This window comes from Vulpes vulpes, chromosome 2 (assembly GCF_048418805.1).
Source record: "Vulpes vulpes isolate BD-2025 chromosome 2, VulVul3, whole genome shotgun sequence".
In the NCBI taxonomy this organism is placed as follows: domain Eukaryota; kingdom Metazoa; phylum Chordata; class Mammalia; order Carnivora; family Canidae; genus Vulpes; species Vulpes vulpes.
The window spans coordinates 1,296,560-1,314,495 of NC_132781.1; the positions used below are offsets into that span (position 1 = coordinate 1,296,560).

At 69.0% G+C, this 17,936-nt stretch overlaps 1 protein-coding gene across 2 annotated transcripts in view; it reads right to left on the reverse strand.

Moving 5' to 3' along the window:
- Nucleotides 1–466: 466 nt before the first annotated feature.
- BAHCC1 (BAH domain and coiled-coil containing 1) overlaps nucleotides 467–17,936 on the reverse strand; it is a 53,359-nt gene continuing 35,889 nt past the window's right edge. The window contains exons 5-27 of one of the 2 annotated variants that reach the window (XM_072746250.1): nucleotides 17,747–17,852; nucleotides 17,192–17,400; nucleotides 16,895–17,053; nucleotides 16,553–16,749; nucleotides 16,079–16,409; nucleotides 14,568–15,398; nucleotides 10,784–10,983; nucleotides 10,528–10,664; nucleotides 10,170–10,298; nucleotides 8,135–8,252; nucleotides 7,375–7,667; nucleotides 6,475–6,653; nucleotides 6,083–6,384; nucleotides 5,698–5,805; nucleotides 5,419–5,599; nucleotides 5,227–5,341; nucleotides 5,054–5,129; nucleotides 4,826–4,934; nucleotides 4,216–4,335; nucleotides 3,924–4,100; nucleotides 2,653–3,845; nucleotides 1,757–1,993; nucleotides 467–1,127 (exon numbers count right to left, since the gene is read on the reverse strand). In XM_072746250.1, coding sequence (XP_072602351.1) covers nucleotides 921–1,127; nucleotides 1,757–1,993; nucleotides 2,653–3,845; nucleotides 3,924–4,100; nucleotides 4,216–4,335; nucleotides 4,826–4,934; nucleotides 5,054–5,129; nucleotides 5,227–5,341; nucleotides 5,419–5,599; nucleotides 5,698–5,805; nucleotides 6,083–6,384; nucleotides 6,475–6,653; nucleotides 7,375–7,667; nucleotides 8,135–8,252; nucleotides 10,170–10,298; nucleotides 10,528–10,664; nucleotides 10,784–10,983; nucleotides 14,568–15,398; nucleotides 16,079–16,409; nucleotides 16,553–16,749; nucleotides 16,895–17,053; nucleotides 17,192–17,400; nucleotides 17,747–17,852 — 5,714 coding nt within the window. In that variant the 3' untranslated portion in view covers nucleotides 467–920. Of the gene's footprint in view, nucleotides 1,128–1,756; nucleotides 1,994–2,652; nucleotides 3,846–3,923; nucleotides 4,101–4,215; nucleotides 4,336–4,825; nucleotides 4,935–5,053; nucleotides 5,130–5,226; nucleotides 5,342–5,418; nucleotides 5,600–5,697; nucleotides 5,806–6,082; nucleotides 6,385–6,474; nucleotides 6,654–7,374; nucleotides 7,668–8,134; nucleotides 8,253–10,169; nucleotides 10,299–10,527; nucleotides 10,665–10,783; nucleotides 10,984–14,567; nucleotides 15,399–16,078; nucleotides 16,410–16,552; nucleotides 16,750–16,894; nucleotides 17,054–17,191; nucleotides 17,401–17,746; nucleotides 17,856–17,936 lie in introns of both variants that reach the window. The other variant, XM_072746245.1, reaches the window with a different exon arrangement.

The window sequence follows — 17,936 nt, forward strand, 5'->3', positions numbered from 1 at the left end:
CTAGCTGCCAGCCAGGCCACCCGCCCGGCCAAGTGGCCACAGAAAAGGCCCCGAAACCTCCACGTGAGTCGGTGGGGGCTGGTCCCTTCCCTGCTCTGAGTGGAGGCTGCTGGGCAGACTGGCCATCAAACGGAAATCAGACATGACTGGGAATATTCAGGAAATAAAATCAAAACATCGTTTCCTCGTATCGATACTTTAAAATATTTGTTCATTTTTGTTTTGTTTTAAACAGAGGTAAGATACATGTATGGCTGCTGTCACCATCCGGGCTGGGGGGACCAGCTGGTCCTGGTTTCTCCTTCAGCTTCCGGAATCCCTCTCTCCCCAGGGCCCCTCGTCCTGACCTGCCCTGCTCCCCGACACCCCGATCCGTTCTTCCCAGTGGGTGGGGCAAGAGGGAACACACTGCAGTGTGACTTCCATGTCACGCGGCCCCCGGTCAACGCTGTGACCGTCCCCCCGCCAGCCGCTTCTGTTGCCACAGACGCCCCTGTCAGAACTCAGCTAGGCTGAGCAAAACAGTGCATTTTCAACGAAAACCCCCAGAACAAAACCTACACACACACACACACGCACACACGCACGCACACACACGCACACGCATGCACATACACCCTCGTCACGCGTGTGGGGAAAAAATCCTTTTCCGCTATTTTTTTTCCATAAAACTTCCCGCAGAAATACAATATTTACATAGAGAAATAAATAGACAACACACCTGATTTCTGCTTTCCCTGGTGGGAGACAGTCGGAGGTACTAGGGAGAATATGGCTTGGATTCTAATCTCTCGGGAACTGCCGATGGGGAGGCGGGCGGCGGCCGGGCCGGGCGACTCTCGAGGGCCGGGCCTGCTCGGGGGGCCGCGGCGGGGGGGCCCGGCCGCCAGCACGCGAGCCCTCCGCCCCGCGCCCCTGGCTCAGCACAGGATGGGCGCGCCGTCCGCCGCCACCAGGCGCCCCGTGGTGGGGTCATAGGTGCCCGCCAGGTAGTAGAGGTCCCGCCGGTCCTGGCACTTGCGGCTCCGCGTCATCTGCTCGTACTGCTCCCGCCCCACCACCTGGCACTTGTGGGAGATGGTCTGCACGTCGTTCTCGTCCTCGTGGCAGGACTGGTACAGCGCGTTCTGCGGGCAGGGGCAGGGCCGGGGCTGGGCGGCGGCCGGAGGGAGGCCGCCTGGGGCCCGGGCCGACCTCTGCGTCCCCACGGGAGTCGGAGGAATGCCCCTCTCTGTGCCACCTACACACTCGGGCTCTTCCCAGGGCCGCGCAGACGGGGCGGGAGGGGTTCTCTGTGTGGGGGCTGCACGGGGGGCGGGAACCCAGGGAGGGGCCGCTGCCCCCGGGGCCTGCTCGCTGCTACGTGTCCCCCAGAGGGGAAACCGCCCGTTTCACAGGGAGCCGGGGAGGGACCCTGGTGACCTGGCTCAGGCGCCTGCCTCAGCTGGGAGGCCTCAGGGTGTGCGGGACAGCGAGGGGGCGTTCATAGATGAGGGGACTCCTCTTATTTTGGCTGCCAGCCCTGGTATCCTGTCCCGCCTGTCGCAGGCCCCTCCAGGCCCCCCAGCTGCACCCAGACCTCTCACCTGCCTCAGGTCCCCCCATCTGTCCCCAGGTCCCCCCCATTGCCCCAGGTCCCCCACCTGCCTCAGGTCTCCTTCCTGTCCCCAGGTCCCTCCACTACCCCCAGGTCCCCCACCTGCCCCAGGTCCCCCACCTGCCCCAGGCTCCCCACCATGCATGCTCCTAGTCTCACCTTCCCGTCGCTCTGCCTCTTTCCCAGCTTGGTCTCCTCAGGGTGATAGAACCACTTGACCTTCACCACCATGTTGCTGGCCCAGGACTCCCACATGCTCTCGATGCGGCCGATGTATGGCAGGTTGGGCCGCCCGGCCGACAGGAAGACGGCACAGTCGCCGATGCGCAGCGTCTCCTTGCCCCGGACGATGGCCTTGTAGAACAGCTTCCTGGCTTTCCCCTTCATGCCCCGCCGCTGCAGGGGAGACAGGCAGCGGGCGATGAGGGGACCGCGCTGGGGGGCGTGGGAGCGTGAGAGAGGGAGGGACGTCTCGTGTGCAAGCGTGTGTGCGTGGACACCTCCAAGGGCTGGACGCGGCCCCACCAGCACCCGCCTGCACACGGGGTCACGACCTCAGACTGTAACTGAGAAGGGGCCCTGGACCCGCCTGTAGGGCCGGTGGGAAGAAGCCACCGGCGTAACCGCAGGGTGGTTCACAGGGGCAGAAGGCCGCGCGCGTGTCCCCCCAGAGCGCTGGCCAAGAAGGTCCGTGTGCGCACAGCCCTCCCCGCAGCCCTCCCCGCACCCCGCACCGCTCCCAAAGCCGCGACCCTTGTGTGCAGACTCCGCAAGATGTGCTGCCAGGTGGGACCGCCCCGTGAGAAACAGAACCCCAGGTACACGCCCCCACGGCAGGGTGTGCTCCTCGACTGCCCAGCGGAGGTGGGGACTCAGAGGGGGCGCAACTGCCATCCGCCTGGTCACATCAGGCAGGGACCCTTGGTTCTTCCCAAAGTTTACTTGTTTTTTTTTTTTTTTTGGTTGAAATGAAACAGGAAGACCCAGCGAAGGAAGGGAGAGGGCGCACGCGGCTCCCTGGCACGGGGTCCTCGGCGCCAGGCGGGCCCACCTACCTGCGTGGGGTTCCCCGACCACTTCCAGAGCTGCCGGGCGGGCAGGAAGGCTGAGATCTTTGGCCGGTTTTCCACGGAGGGCAGCCGCTGCCTCCGGGAAAGCTCTTTGGCTTTGGAGAAGCTCAGGGCCTCCTTGCGCTTGAGCTTGGACTTGCCGCCGCCCGCGCCCGCGCCCGCGCCCCCGCCGCCCACCGCGGCCCTGGACAGGAAGCAGCGCTGCGCGTGCGTGTGGGGCCCGCCCCCCTTGGAGCGCAGGGCCTCGGGCTGTGCCAGGAGCGCGGGCACCGGGTGGGTGAGGCAGGTCTGCAGCAGCAGGGCCGGGTCCTCGTCGTCCGAGCTGTAGGAGGAGCCCTCGTCGTCCGAGGAGCAGAGGCTGGAGGTGGACAGGGAGCCCGAGGAGGAGGACGTGGAGGAGCCCGAGGACGACGACGACACGGACAGGCGGGCGAGGAAGCGGGAGGGCACGCCGGGGGCCAGCCCGGGCCCGTCCTCCTCATCGTCCGAGTAGGAGCTGTGACAGTCGCTGTCGCAAGGCAGCGGGAACTCGGCCTGGCCCGCGAACTTGCGCAGCGCCAGCCCCATGGGCAGCGGGTGCACCGGCGCGCGCCCCTTCCTGTCCTTGCCCACGAGGGCCGGGTGCGCGTAGCTCGGGCTGGCCAGGGGCCGTCCCAGCTTGGGCCCGGGGTCCTTGTCGCCCACGAGCAGCGCCTTGCAGTTCTTGTTCTTGGGGGAGGTCACGCCCTCGTGGTCCAGCTTGACCAGGAACTCGCCGCCCGCCCGCCGCCGCGCGCCCTTCTCCGCCTCGGCCCGCTCGGCCTTGCGGGCCCGCAGCAGCTTGTGGGCGCCCCCGGGCAGCCCGGGGCCGGCGCCGCCGACGAAGGGGCCGTAGGCGCTGGCCAGGCTGCTGAAGGAGTCGGCGCGGAAGCCGTTGCCGAAGACGGGCGCCGCCACGCTGTGCACCGGGAAGAGCGCGTCGCGGGCCCGCAGCTTCCGGGCGCTGCCGTTGAGCTGGAAGAGGTTCTGCAGCACGCCCGGGCCCTTGCCGCCCGCCGAGGCCGCCGCCGCCGCCGCCTTCCGCTTCGTCTGCGCCACCGCCGACCAGCTCAGCAGCGGGCTGCCCCGGCGGCCCAGGAAGTGGTCGGAGGCGCCCCCCGCGGGGGCCTTGGCACCTGAGGTTAGGAGCTCCGCCTTGCCTGGGGGGGGCGGGGGAGTCAGAGGCCCACCTGCCGCGCCCCCCCGCCCCCCGAGGGTGCTCCGCGCCGGGCGAGTACCGGCTTTGTCTTTGCCCGCGGACTTCTTCCCCGGGGTCTTCGAGGCTTCGGGGCCGTCGTGCGCCTTGGGGGACAGGCTAGGGGCTGCGGCCTCGCCGGGCGGGGGGGCGTCGAAGGAAGCTTTCTTGGTTCTCCGGCAGCTGCTGGACACCAGCAGGGCGGGCGAGGGCTCGGTGCCTGCAGAGTGGACGCGGACCTCAGCGCGGCGCGGGGAGGCCCGGCCGGACTCCAGCCCCGGCGGCTGGCGCGGGGTGGGGGCGGGGGCTGCCCACCCTGGCGCCCCGGGGCTCACACTGGATTTTGAAGTCTGGAGGCAGCAGCCTGATGTTGGAGACGGCGATGTGGCCGGTGTCCCCATCATCAAACTCCACCACCACAGAGTCCAGGTCCTCTTCCTCGTCACTGCAGGCGCCTGGGGATGAGGCCCCCCTGAGCACCGGGCCCCCTGTCGGGGTGCACACCGCTCTCCCTGGTGGCCGGGCGGCCGGGGCGGGGGGATGACAGGGCGGGCTCCTGGCGCCCAGTTCTGCCTCCTGATCACACTCGACCTGGGAGCTGCCACGGCTGCCAGGACACGGACGGCCTCCCCTCCACCACCCATCACCCCCACCCAAGGCCCACACACAGGGACGCAGGGCCTGTCACCCCCCACCTCCTACTCCCACGCCTGCCTGTCATCCCCCCCGGGGATCTGGGGGGTCAGGAGGATTCACCCCCGGGGAGCTGGTGCCCACAATAGGAGTTCGTGCCGCCCAGGATGGGGGCTGTGGCCCCTTCCCCGCCTCGTGCACGCCCTCGCCGGTCCCCTGTGGCCTGGGAAGCAGGGCTACTGGGAGGCTCCGTCTGCCGCTCTGCCTGGGGGCGTGCGGGTGGCCCTGATGGGGAACCTGAGCGCGGCTCACCTCGGACCACGTTGCCTGGATACAGACAACGGGACTTCTGGCTCCAGTAGGCGCAGACCCTCGTGCCCGGCGGAAGGTAGCGGCTGGACTGCGGCCGGACATCCAGAACCTGCAGGGGTGGGAGGTGGGCTGTGAGTGCAGGCGGGGCTGAGGGGTGCCCAGGAGGGCCCGGGGGCAGCCAGGCCCACCTCCCCGGGGCGGCGGGCCGACTGGGACCCGTCCCCTCACCGCCTCCTGCAGCAGCTGCTCCAGCGAGTAGATCCTCTGCCGGTTGCCTCTCTCGCCCTCGATGACGATGCTGTAGCTGAGGGGCATTGGGGGGGGGGCATGAGGGGCCTGCGTGTGCATAGTTGTCCACCCAGCAGGGCCCGCTGCCCGCCCTGCCCACACCCGGGCCTCACATGTCGGGGGGCTGCAGGGTCCTGACGCTGCCCGCGTACAGCAGACTGTCCTCCTTGGGAATGAGCACGGGGAGCCCGTCCTGCAGGTCCTCCTTGTGGATGGTGCACGAACGCGCTGGGGGGACAGGGTGTCAGCGTCCGCCCCGTCCCCACCCCCCTGCTGCGGCCAGCCCCTCGCCCAGGGCCACTCACCCAGGGCGGCGCTCTGCTCGGCGCTCAGAGGACCGCTGGCCGCGGCCGGCTCCTCCTCTGCCTCCTCCTCCTCTTCCTCCTCCTCCTCCTCCTCCTCCTCAAAGCTGCCGTTGTCGTCAAATGCAAAGTCGTCCTCCACAGCAAAGCTCTCCAGCAGCCGACTCACTGCCCGGCCCTTGCCCTGGGGGGCCAGAGGGGTCAACTCCCTCTGGAGTGGGGTGGGGTGGGGGTGGGGAAGGTCTGCACCCTGCCTGGGTGCCCGGGTGGTGGGGACGCTACCTGCTTGCCGACGGCCTTGCTTTTCACCTTGCCCACCTTCCTGCCTTTCCCCAGGATGGCCTTGGCATTGCGCGGCGACAGGGCGATGGACAGGGCCCCATTCTTCCGCTGTTGGTATGGGTGGCAAGGAAGCCAGGTCAGGGTGGCTGCAGCCAGGGTGTGATCAGGGCTGTGATGCAGGCTGACCCCGGGTGTGAGCTCAGGGCTGTGATGCAGGCTGACCCTGGTCATGAGCTCAGGGCTGGGATGCACCCCGACCCCGGGTGTGAGCTCAGGGGTGCACTATGCACTGACCCAGGGGCAGGCCGCAGTGAGCTGGGAAAGAGGGTGGAGTGAACACCTGGGCCCCACCCTCTGGCTCCCCACAGGGCCCGCTGCCTCTCACCCTCAGGCCCGGCTGGAGGATTGTGCTCTTGCGTGTGGCTCTCTTGAGGCGCTCGCTGGCCAACTTGCTGCCCTCCTCGCGGCAGGTGAAGGCCCGGGCGGGGCTGAAGAGGGCGTCCCTGCTGGGGGTGGCCCCCGGCTCTGCCCGCAGGCTGCCTTTGGCCTTGCCCTTGGCTTTCTTTTTGCCTGGTGCGCCTGGGGGCCTGCGCCCTGGGGCCCGCTCCAGCTTGGTGCCCACCTTGGCCTTCACCGTGCGCCTCTTGACCTTGACCTCACTCTCTGGGCTAGAAAGGCGGCAGGCCCCTGCGGGGGGAGGGCGGCTGTCACAGGGGCCCCAGATGCTGGGCTCCCCGCCACCAGGCTGACCCTGGCCCGCCCTGGCCTCCTGGTTACCTAGCAAGCCCTGTCTCTCCTTCTTCTTCTTGGCCTTCTGGTTGGCTTCCATCTTGACCACGGAAGAGGGTGAGGGCCCCAGCACGGCCACGCTGGCCCCTGCATGCAGCGCCAGCCCGGGCTCCTTGGGGGGTGCCTCTGTCCCCAAGAACCCCTCGCAGTTCTCACTGTCATAGCCACTGCCTGGGGGAGGCAGAGGGTCCAGATGACTCGGCGTTGGAGCAGCACCGTGTTGGGGTGGGGTCGGGGGAGCTGATCGTCCGTGCGCACGTGGCTATGTTGGGGGGCCGTGAGGGGGGCCCGTCACTGTTGCCCTTGGGGCCACTTTACGGGGCAGGCACCCGGGCCAGGCGTCCAGGTAAGGGTGTTTGCTCCAGGATGGGGAGGGGAGGGGCCCCTGGCTGACCTTCCTCCCCCTGCCTGTTTCCTTTCTTTACGCCCTGGGCGGCGGGGACCCTGCCCTGCAGGCCTGGGGATCCCCCCTCCCCAGGGCTGCCCCTTCCCTTTACTGCCCTCCTGCTTCCTGCTTCCTCTTCCCCTCCCTTTGTTCTTTCTCAGGCCAGGACTTGGCGGGGTGGGCAAGGCCTGGAGGGGAGGAAGCATCTATTTTCCCAGGCGCCTGTTTCTGGACATGTGGGTTAGCCGGGGGCCAGATAACCCCTCCGGGTCAGCCCGGCCGGACACGGCAGGACGGCGGCCTAGGCGGGCAGAAGGGCTATATTTAGCCCCGTTTCCGGGATATGTGCAGGGCCCCCCTCCTTCCCCGGCCCCGCAGAGCGCCGCTGGGCTCAGCTCGGGAGGGGTCTCCTTCCCCGGGGCCCGGCAAGCTCCGGGAGCCCCGACCCGGCTCTGATGGCCGTCGCGGCCAGTGGGCCCTGGCTGTGGGCTCAGACCCGTGACTTGCCTGCGTCCTGTGCCGTGGCCACTGCCGACTGGGCCGGGAACTTGGGGGAGTCCCTGCTGCCGCCGTCGCCGGGCTGTGCGTGCCGGGCCGCCCCGGGCACCTTGGGACTCTTGGCTCGCGACAGCTTCTTCCGGATGCGTCCCCCGGGGGCGGCCTCCTTCCGCCTGAAGGGACTGAGGCCAGCAGGCAGCCCCTTGCTCTTGATCTTCGGCTTCAGCTGGGCCACCTTGTGGGCCACGGCGGATGCCAGCTCGCCCTGGCCGCCGTTCTTCTTGCACCGAACCTTTTCCTGTGGACGGACAGGCAGCCGCTGCACAGGACCCCCACCCCGAGGCACAGCCCCGTGGCCTCCAGCCTGCCCTCCGAGGGGGCCCAGGGGGCGCCTGGCCCACCTCCCACGCCACAGCACCCTCAGACTGCCCACCCCCCTGCCAGGGCTCGGGACACCAAGGGCCCAGGTGTCTGTTCTCAGGGGGATGGGCAGCGTGACAACACATTCGGCGCCCCCCTCACCTGTCCCTCCCAGGACCCTGGAGTTGGGGGGCCAGAGGCACCCCCGGCTGTCGGGAGGAACAGGATGCTGGCGGCGTGAGGGAGGCTGCCCACCACACCAGGGGTGCACCTGGCCTCGGGCTGCTCATCTGAGCAGGGGACCCCAGCTGGGTGCTGGTGCAGGGCAGGGGTGGCCTGCTGCTGTGTGCCCGACACCCGAGACCCCGAGCCCCGAGCCGAAGGCGAGGCTGCCGTGGTGCTCACCGCAGAGGCTGGCTGCAGGCCCACATAGACGCCGGGCTCCAGTCGGCTCCGCTTCTTCGTGGGCTCGTCGCCTCCACGCAGCTCAGCACATAGCAGGCTCAGGCTGGACCTCACCGCCCTGGGGACACGGGGGCACAGGTGGGCATGGGGCAGGTGCAGGCACACCCCGGTATCCCGGCCTTGTGCCCACGATAGTCCCTGCAGGGGCTCCGCTTCCTTCCTGGACAAGGCTCTGGCCCTGGGCTGGGCTCCTCAGAGCACCACATGGCTTCTGGGCGGCCTGGGGGCCGAGCCAGTGCTGAGCACCCCCCACCCCGCATCTGCTCCCCAGCCAGGGCCTCTGCTTGCTGACCGGGAGCGGGGAGGCAGCCCAAGGCTCAGCAGTCAGGGCCCTGTGGCCAGCTGGACCACTAGGTGGCCAAGCCGTGGCCTCAGTCTTCATACCCAGAAAATGGGGATGGGAACCACCGTGGCTCTCTGCAAGGTTGGGGGGGCCATGCAGGTCCCTAGCCTGGACCTCGGGGGTGCCAAGGCCAGGGGCTGCAGTGGTAGGTACACAGACGGGGCTAGAGAGGCTCCTGAGAATGGGGTCTCCTCCCTCTACCTCTGCCGCTGCTAGGAAGAGGCCAGGGATGGGGTTGGCATGGTGGCTGCAGAAGCTCAAGTCTAGGCTCTGCCCCCCAGCCTCCCCCAAATGCTGTCCTTAATTCCAGGTCTGGAGGGAGGGAACCCCGCACACCACCACCCACATCCCCTCGCTGACACCAAGTCTCAGTGTCCCCTTGTCCCACGGTGTGGGGGTGGGAGCTTGGCTGCCTGTGGGGCTGGGTTACTTGCGTGGCCTTCATGAAAATGGGTCACAGATGGGGGCTGAGGGCCCTGACTCTGGGGGGCCCAGAGAGGCGAGGCCAGGTGGGACGCTGGCTGTACGTGATGTCCCCCCACCCATGACCTTCCACCTCCTGCCTGGTCCCTACGGCCGGCCAGTCCTGCAGAGCCCAGCCCCGTGGCAGGAAGGAGGGGGAGAAGCCCAACATTCAGGTGGGAGCCCCAATCCTTAGGGAGGGAGGGGCTGAATTCTGTGTCCTTCCGGGTCCTGAGGCTGTTCCCCCCTTGGGGACGACCTGGCTTCTGGGTCAGTGGAGAAAGTGGCTGGGAGGCGAGCAGCAGGACTAGGGGCTCAGTGCCACGTGCACTTGGGCAAAGCGTGGGGCGGCCTCGCCAGGACTCCTTGTCAGGGCCGCTGGCCAGACCCTGGCCTCAGTGGGCTCCACCTTGGCCAGCGGCCCCGATGGCAGCGGGTTCTCAATAGGAAAGCCTGGGGGTCCCCTGCTGGGTGGCACCTGGGCAGGGGGCAGGGACAGCTCAAGGGGAGACCCTCAGCCATTTGGCCTCGCCAGGCCCCCGCCCACAGGCGGTGTGGACTCCCCCTCCCTATAACCTTCTCTGCATTTGCTAATGTTTTGTGACATAAAGCCCTGAGATTAATTTTTTGCCTCTGTCTTAATTGAAGAAACCATTTAGTGCCGATTTAACTATTATTACCAAATCATCAGGATTGATGCAGTGCGCACACACGCGCGCCAATCGCGTTTGCGGGAGCTCGTTGGATTTATGCAAATAGGTCTGTCGGGAGAGGCAATTTGTAGCCGAGAAGGACAATTATGCCCGGCCCGGGAGCGTGCCAACGAGTGCGCCGGGCGGGTAATGGATAATAACACGGCGCCGGCCGCGTGAGCAGCGCCCCAGCGTGACCAACGGCGTGATGCAGTGCGGAGAAAGAGGCTTCTCCGAGGGGGCGGGCGGGCGAGGCCACGGCCGGGTGCGACCTGGGGTGGCCCCGCTCCAGGCCCCCCGTGGCTCCTGGCGGCAACGAAGCCGCGTGGGATGTCTGCGCGGACACTCACGGCGGCCGGGGTTCTGGGAGGGGGTGCTGGGTCTTCGGGGGGGGCGGTGAAGGGGCGCAGCGAGGGGCCTCGAGGGCACCCTGGACCCACCCCAGCCCCACCACATGGCCCACGCACCCGGGACTCACTTGACTTTCTTGCCGTCGCCCCGGGGGAGCTGGGCGCCGGGACGCAGGGCGGGCAGCAGGCTGGAGTACTTGCGCTTCCTCGGCCGGCCGGGCCCTCGGCGCGCGGGGCTGCGCGAGCTCTCGTCTCTCCTGCGGCGCGGGGCAGCGCTCAGGGGCCGCGCCCACCCTTCCCCCCCGCCCCCCCAGCCGGGGCCTGCCCAGGCCGCCTGGGGAGTTGGCCCTCATACTGGGGGCGGTGGCTCGGCCCGGCCGGACACCCCCTCGTCCCTCCTGCTGCCCCTGGGGCCGTCCCAGACCGCAGCCTCCCGCCCGGCCTGGCACCCCCGGTGGCTCCCACCCTGCGCCTGGCGGGCCGTACTCGTGGTCATGCCTGCGTTGCAGGCGCGCCAGCTCGCGCTGCTTCTCCTTGTAGCGCCGCTGCAGTTCCGCCAGCCGCACGCGCATCTCCACCTCCTGGGTGTCCAGCCGGTCGATGGCGGCCTTCAGGGGGCAGACCTGGGGGCGGGGTGGCAGCGGCCGTGAGCCCAGCTAGGGGCCCGCGACGGGGCGGCCATCCGGGTGCTGGGGGTCCCCGTGGGTTACGGTGCTGGGCGCGACCAGGGCCCCCCACTCACGGGCTTGGTCTTCGGCGTCCAGGTGTCCTTGCGTTGCAGGATCTGCATGCGGGGCGTGAGCGCGGGAGCCCTGCAGGCGGCGGCGGCCGGCGGCGGGGCGGCGGCGGAGGGGCTGTCCAGGCCGGCAGCCTCCACCAGGGACCAGGCCGAGGCCAGCGTGGCCAGGCGCTGCAGGTCGAACGCCAGCACGTCCTCTTCCTCTGCAGGGGACACGAGGGTCAGCGTGTGTGCAGGAGTGGGCACATACCGCCCCTCAAAGAGGCTCCCGATGTCAGCCCGCGTCTCAGCGTGGCCTCCAGGCTGCCCTGCTCCCAAGAACTCGAGGACCAAGGACCGGGTAGGGTGGCCAGGAAGAGCGAGACGCGCGCCGGAGCAGGCACCCAGCACCCCGCCTCTGCCCCGGGACGGTGGGCGAACGTCCCCCTTGGCTCCCGGGGGCCAGGCCAGCCGGGACGCACAGACCTAGGGGAGGCGCCCACACCGTTGAGTAAAGGCAGGCGGCTTGAGATGCACACAAAGCGCCCACGTGCTTCCACCGCCCAGACCGAGGACACTGCGGGGAGAGGGATGGTGCAGGGTCGGAGCCGAGCCAGTGGAGGGCAGCGTCCACCCAGCGTCCATCCAGGGAGAGGCCCGGGGCCCGTACTCAGGACAGGGCAGCTGCTGGCCGAGGCAAGGCACTGCCCCGGGACGGGGAGCCAGCCGGGGGGAGCCCCGTGGGTCAGACGGGAGGCCTGGGGCTGAAGCTGTCGGCAGGCAGCGGTGACTCGGCTCCCTGGCTCCCTGGTGCAAGGCGCACACCTAGCACCCTGACCGCGGCTTCGCCTGCCGCCCCCCGGGGAAGGAATCGGGCCCCGCGGAGAGATGACTGGTCCCAGGGACAGTGGAGGCACGCGGTGGGCCAGGAAGGGTCAGAGGGTGACCGGGCCACAGCACACACGTGGGCGGAGGGGGACGGATCCGAGGACCCCATCATCAAAGAGCGAGGAGGGCGGATGACAGCCAACCAGGGAGAGCGGGAATCCAGGAGCCACGCGGGCGCCGAGCAGCAGGAGAGTGCCCCGCGGGGAGACACCGCTAAGTGCCCAGGGGCACCTGCCCGGCCCGGCTGCAGGGACAGCGAGCCGCAGCAACGGGGCCAGGCGGCAAGGCCGGTGCCGGCAGCACAAACCTCCGGACCCCGGTTCCCAGCTATGGCCGTGGGGGCCTCGGGCCACATGGCTGCTGTGTCGGAGGCGCCAGGGCATGCAGGGGACACGGAGACCGAGGGGCTTCCTCCTGCCCCCGCACCAGGGCGGGCCATCCCAAAGCCCTAGTTCAGCTAGAAGTTCCATGCAGTGTCCTATCCGTTGGGCTCATCGTGGTGGCCAAGAGCCCCCATGGGTGAGCCTGCGGGGGTGCACATGGGGAGATGGGCTGGGGGGCTCTTCTTGGCTTCCAACAACACACTGCACGGCTGTCTCATCCTGGGGGCTGTGCAGAGAGCTCTCACAGCCCCACCCCAATGCCGAGGCGGGGGACACCAGCTCTGTCCCTCGAAAGGCCTGGATGGGACTACCTCCTTGCAGGTGAGGATGGAGCCCCGGGCTTCCCCGCCACAGTCCTGCAGGGCAGGTGGGAGCTGGCAGGGCAGAGGGAGGTCAGCCGGCGGGGGAGGGGCGTGGGGGTCAGCAGAGCAGTCGGGGGGGGCCCGGGCGCAGAGTGGGATCTCGGCTCAGCCCATTAGCTGGTTCCAGGCTGACTCAGGAAAAAAGGGCAGGGCCCAGGGAGGGACAGGGCCTGGACTTCCCAAAATTTCAGGGTGGATGGGAGGCTCAGTGGCTCCCCCAAGGGTGGACTGTTCTGGGGTGCCTCAGGGCTGGGCCCCTGGGCACAGGCCTCACCATCCAGGCCGGACAGACACAGGGTCTGACCACCAGCGCCTTTGCTGCCCCAGGGCTCAGTCTGGGGCCCCCAGTCCCTGCATCTGGTATGGAGGCCTGGGGCGGGGCAGGTAGGGTCCTGCAGCTGAGGCCTGCGGGGTGGGGCCCGAGGGGGTCTGAGCACCCAGGCTGCTGATGGTGCCCATGAGCCAGTGGCTTGGGGTTTGAGCACCTGCCCCACCGCCGCCCAGCTGCCAATCCCCACTGCCGTTCACCAAACACCATGCCCGGCCTAGGGGGAGTTCGGGGAGGGGGGGCAGGAGGAGACAGATTCCCACTGTGAATCTTCTGCTCATCTGAGAACACAGCTAATCTCCTAATTCATTTCAGGGACCATGTTCCCTGACCTTACAGGGAACAGGTCTGAATCCCAGAGAATGTGCAGACTGGCCAATTAACTGGGACAGGGGAGGGTGGGGTCTGGGGGCTCCAGGAGGGGAGGTGGGGGCTGGGGGCCCCAGGAAGGGAGAGGAGGTGGAGTCTGGGGGCCCCAGGAGGGGAGGGGAGGGTGGGGTCTGGGGGCTCCAGGAGGGGAGTGGAGGGTGGAGTCTCGGGGCCCCAGAAGGGGAGGGGAGGGGAGGGGAGGGGAGGGGGGGTCCCAGGAGGGGAGGGGAAGGCGGGGGTCCGGGGGCCCCAGGAGGGCAGGTGGGGTGGAGACCTGGCCTTGGCATCTCCCTTGGTCCATGCACCCGGGTGACTGGGGCGCCTGGCCCGGCCGCAGCTGCACACCCACACGGGGACACACGTGGTCTCCACGTGAGCGTTCATTCAATGGACGGGCGCCGGTCCAGCAGGCATTCACATGCACAGACTGGGTGGCCACACACACGGCGCCCGGCATCCGCTCGGCACACTCTGTGCCAGCCACACTCACGTGGTGGCTCCGGGCGGCACAGGCCCTGTCCCGGGCGCCCCCGCCTCACCTACAGCCCCCAGCCCTCCGTGAGGCCCTCCTAGGGGTCCAGCTGGGAGCCCGCATGGACGCGCTCCCCAGCAAACTCCCCTTGGCCCGGCGGTGGGCCCGTCCAGGGGAACGGGAGGAGAGTGACACAGAAGCCTCTGGGGAAAGTAACTTTTCGAGAACATTTGCTTTATGTCCAAACAGCACAAAAGGCGCCGGTGGCGGGCAGCAGAGAGCTTTATGCATCAGGGAAACAAGTGGGCAAGCCCGGAGAACTTCCTTGGGTTCTTTCTATAAATATCGGTGAGCACGATGCCTGGCAGGGGCGCTCCCCCCAGGAAGGAGTCTCCTTGGGGCCCTCTGGGGTTACTGCTTGGGCAGGGGGAGGGTCCCCCGTGGGGTGGCACCGGCTCTGTGCCCCGGGGCTCTTCCGGATGCTGGGAGCACAGGAGCCTCTCGGCCTGCAGGTCCCCGGGTGGCAATGACCAGCACCCCGGCCCCCGGCCCCGGTAAAGCTGCGGGCGACAAGGGGGTCCAAGGCCCGGGGAGCGCTGATCGGCCTCAGGCCACCTCCCCTGGGCCCGGGGGGCAGAAGCGGAGGCAGGCCCCAGGCCAGAGCCACACACACAGCCCGAGGTGGCAGGAGCTCAGGCCTGCACACCCTGACGGGGGCATAAACCTTCCTCCCAGTTAGCCACCTCGTCCCCCGAGGGCCTCGGCATCCTTGTACGTGAGACGAGGATGGCCAGGCCACTGGCCCTGAGTCCCCCACAGGGCAGTGTGGACGTGGCGACCATGGCAGCTACACCCTACTAGAGGCCACCCCCTGCAGCCAAGGGCCCTGCCCCCCCCAACAGGGCCACAGATGGGGCTGCGTGGATAACTGAGCCCAGGCCCATGGACAGACCCCCGCGTGGCTCCAGGGCCCCAGGGGGTTCACGGAGGGCTGCGTGGGGCTCACCTGGCAAGGCCGGCTCCCTCCTCTGCTGCTGGATCTCCAGGTCAGCCAGCTCACTGAGCAGGGCAATCCCGTGAATCCCTGAGCTGCAGGGTGGAGGGGCGGTGCGCGGGGGCCCCGGGGCGGCGGCACGGGCTGGGTCCAGCGGGCCGGTGCCTGGCAGGTCCCCCAGGTCGATGGTGGCTGCCACCAGGGCATCCAGGCCCAGGAGCACCCTGGGCAGGTGGCTGGTCTTGGAAGCTGAGCCCCCGGCCTCGGCCTCCTCCAGCTTGTCCTCCCGATACTCAGCCCCCTCCTCCGGCTCTCCTTCCCTGGGGGGCTGCTGCTTGCCTGGCCTGGCCTCCTCCAGGGGGCCTGGGCTCCTCTGCTGCTGCAAGGCCTGGGGGCCCGCCCCCGACGAGGGCCCTGGCCCTACCTCCCCACCCCCCTCCGCCGTAGCCCTCTCCTCTGCAGCCCCTCCCTGAGTAGAACGAGCCTGGCCAATGGCCTCGGGGCCCCCTCCCTCGAGGAGGGCCCCACATGGCAGTTCTCGAAGCCCCTCCAGCGGGCTGGGGTCTGCTGCCTTCCCCAGGGATCCCCGCTCGGCAGGGTGGGGGGTGGCGGCAAGGTCCTGGGTGGCCTCCTGGGCCCCTGAGGGCAACCCCGGCTCCTGCGGGCTCTTGGGGCTTCGGGGGGGCAGCTCCCCGGGAGGGAACGTCCTCACTGGCTCAGGCTGGACCCTGGGGGCTGCAGTTTGCATAGTTTTGGGGTCCAAGAGGTCAGAAGAGTGCACGTCGGGGGACATGGAGAAGCCCGAGCTGGCCATGGCAGGGCAGGTGTATCCAGCAGGCAGGTCTGTGAAAGAGCAGGTGTGTCAGGAGGGGGCAGCTGGGGGCACAGGTGGCCCTGTTCTGGATGGGGAGACAGGGGCCTCAGATCCCTGGCTCACACCCGGGGTCCCCAGCCAGCCCTCTGCCCTCACTTTTGGAACAGGTGACATAGGAGCAGCAGAGGGGAGTGCCCCAGCGCAGGGGAGGGGGTCCCCGGACCCAGGGCCTCGGTCCCCAGCCCAGCCTGGGCTGCTCTCCCTGGCCGGTGGGGGCCCCAGGGTGTTCAGGGGCCGTCTGTGGCATGGTGTGGCATGGCTAACTGGAGGTGGGGTTCAGATAAGGCATTGGGGGCTCTCCCTGAACCAGAAGGAGCACACACCCTGTAAACTGCAATTAAAAAATAACCAAGAAAAAAACCCAGCAGACCACTCCACCAAAAACAAAAACACCCCCACCCCCTAAATGCCACCTCTGCTACCACAGTCCCCTTCGGGTGGAACTGGGGTGGTTTCATGTGCGCCACACAGCTTTGCCACGTGAACCCGCAGGGGGCCCGTTGGCCGTGGGGGTGCGGGCGGCGGAGGCAGAGCCGGGACCTGGGGAGCAGGTGGCGGGGACCCTGAGGGCTTCCCCCACGGCCCAGCCAGGACTGTGGATGGGGACGGACAGCAAGGACACGGGCAGCCCCACGCTGCCCACTCTCACCTGGTTCCAATGCGCTGAGGTTGGCTCCAGCCCGCCGGCCCTCCCCGCTCTTGTCCTCGGAGCCGGGCAGCCTGGAGCCAGGCCCGGGGCTCCCCGAGGGGCAGACGGATAAAGTGCACGGGGCGCTGGGACGTGGTGGCGTCGGGGGGCAGCCGGGGGGGGGCCTCGGGGTCGGCGAGTGGCAGCAAGGGGACAGCTTGGCAGGGCCTACGGTGGCGGGTGAGGGGGTGCCCTTGGCTGTGGGGGTTAAGGCAACTGGCTTGTGGGTGGACTTCAGGGTCTTCTCCTGGACGGGCTCCTCCAGTTCCGGGTGGTGATCCTCGGGCTTCCGCTGTCAGGGAGAGAGAGAGGCTCAGCCGGCCGGCCCCTGCTCAGGGCATCCCGCGGTGGGGGGGCTCCTGGGCCAGGCCAGGCTGCAGCGGGGCATGGGGAGCGTGCCCCGGATCCCAGCTGGCTGCGGCCTGGGGCGGGTACCTGGACGGGGCCTGCCCGCTGCTGCTGCTGCTGCTGCTGCTGCTGCTGCTGCTTCTGCTGCAGGGCATAGAGCTCTTGCTGCCGCAGGAGCTGGGACCGGGAGTACACGGGGAGCTGGCCTGGGTGCTGCACGTGGGAGGCGGGGCCCCGGCCCCCATACATGGGGGGCCACAGCGAGGCCTGGTCCATGACGTCAGCTGCGGACAAGGCCAGAGGAGCCGTCAGACCCAGTGAGGACCCCAGCGAGGATGGGGACCCCAGCCCTGACCCCAGGGCCTGCCTCGCTGCCCCGATCCCTCCCTCAGACCCACTTCCGACACCCCAGCCACAGGAGGCTCTTACCAAGCGCGTGGGGGGTGGTATGGGGTGTGGGCTCTGAGGGCAGGATGACCAGCTGTGCAGGGCTGTCCTGGGACAGGGGGAAGACCGAGGGCATGGAGCCGGGCACGGAGGTGGTGAAGCCTGGGGGCAGGTTCTGGTGCAGGGCGGGGTGCCCAAGGCCTGGGGACACGGGGCACAGCAGTAAGGCAGTGTGCGGACCCGCGCTCTTGGGCCCCCCACGCCAGGCCGAAGGGGGTCAGCCAGGAGGGTGCCCTGCCCCATGCCCACTGGCAGCCCCCCTGCGCGCGGAGCACTGACCGTAGGAATGTCCCCCCATCCACAAGGAGGGGCTGCGGGTGCGGGGCAGCCAGGGAGGGTGGGCAGGGTGCGCGTGGGAGGCCGGGTCCCCGCCCAGCTGGCTGCTTTGCAGGGAGGAGCCGCTGGCGATCATGAGATGAGGGGCCAGGTCTCCAGGGCAGCTGCCCGGGGGGTGGATCCGGGCAAACTCCAGGCGGTCTTTGTTGTCTCTGTGCATCACGGGGGTGGAGGGGGCTCAGCACGGCCGCCCGGCCGCCCACCCAGCTCCCCCACCCTGGCCTGTCCACACCAGCCCTGGAAGGAGAGGGGCCTGCAGGGTCTCGGGGACACCCCGGGGTCAGGCAGGCCTCTGTGGTCGGGGTGCCCGCCCAGCAGCAGCCCTGACAGCAGAGGCAAAGTCCGCAGAGCACCCCTGACCCCGACACCAGCAGAAACCCCAGCAACCCCCAGGGGTCGGGGGGCACAGCCCCGCCCAGGTGAGGCCACAAAGCCTGATGTCCCGGCCACTTCATCCCACACGGCCAAGCCCCGATGGCCGGAGCTCCCTCTTCTTACTGCAGCAGCAGATCCCGGCCGGTGAGCCCCAGGCGCTCCTCAGACAGACGTGCCCTCTCCTCCTCGGCCTCCAGGTCCAGCGTGTGGGTGGCACGGGGCGGACCGCCTGCTACACGGTAGGGGATAAAGGGATGGGGGTTGGGATGGCCGGGAGCCCGCAGGGACGGCGAGCAGGGGCCCTGCTCTGAGC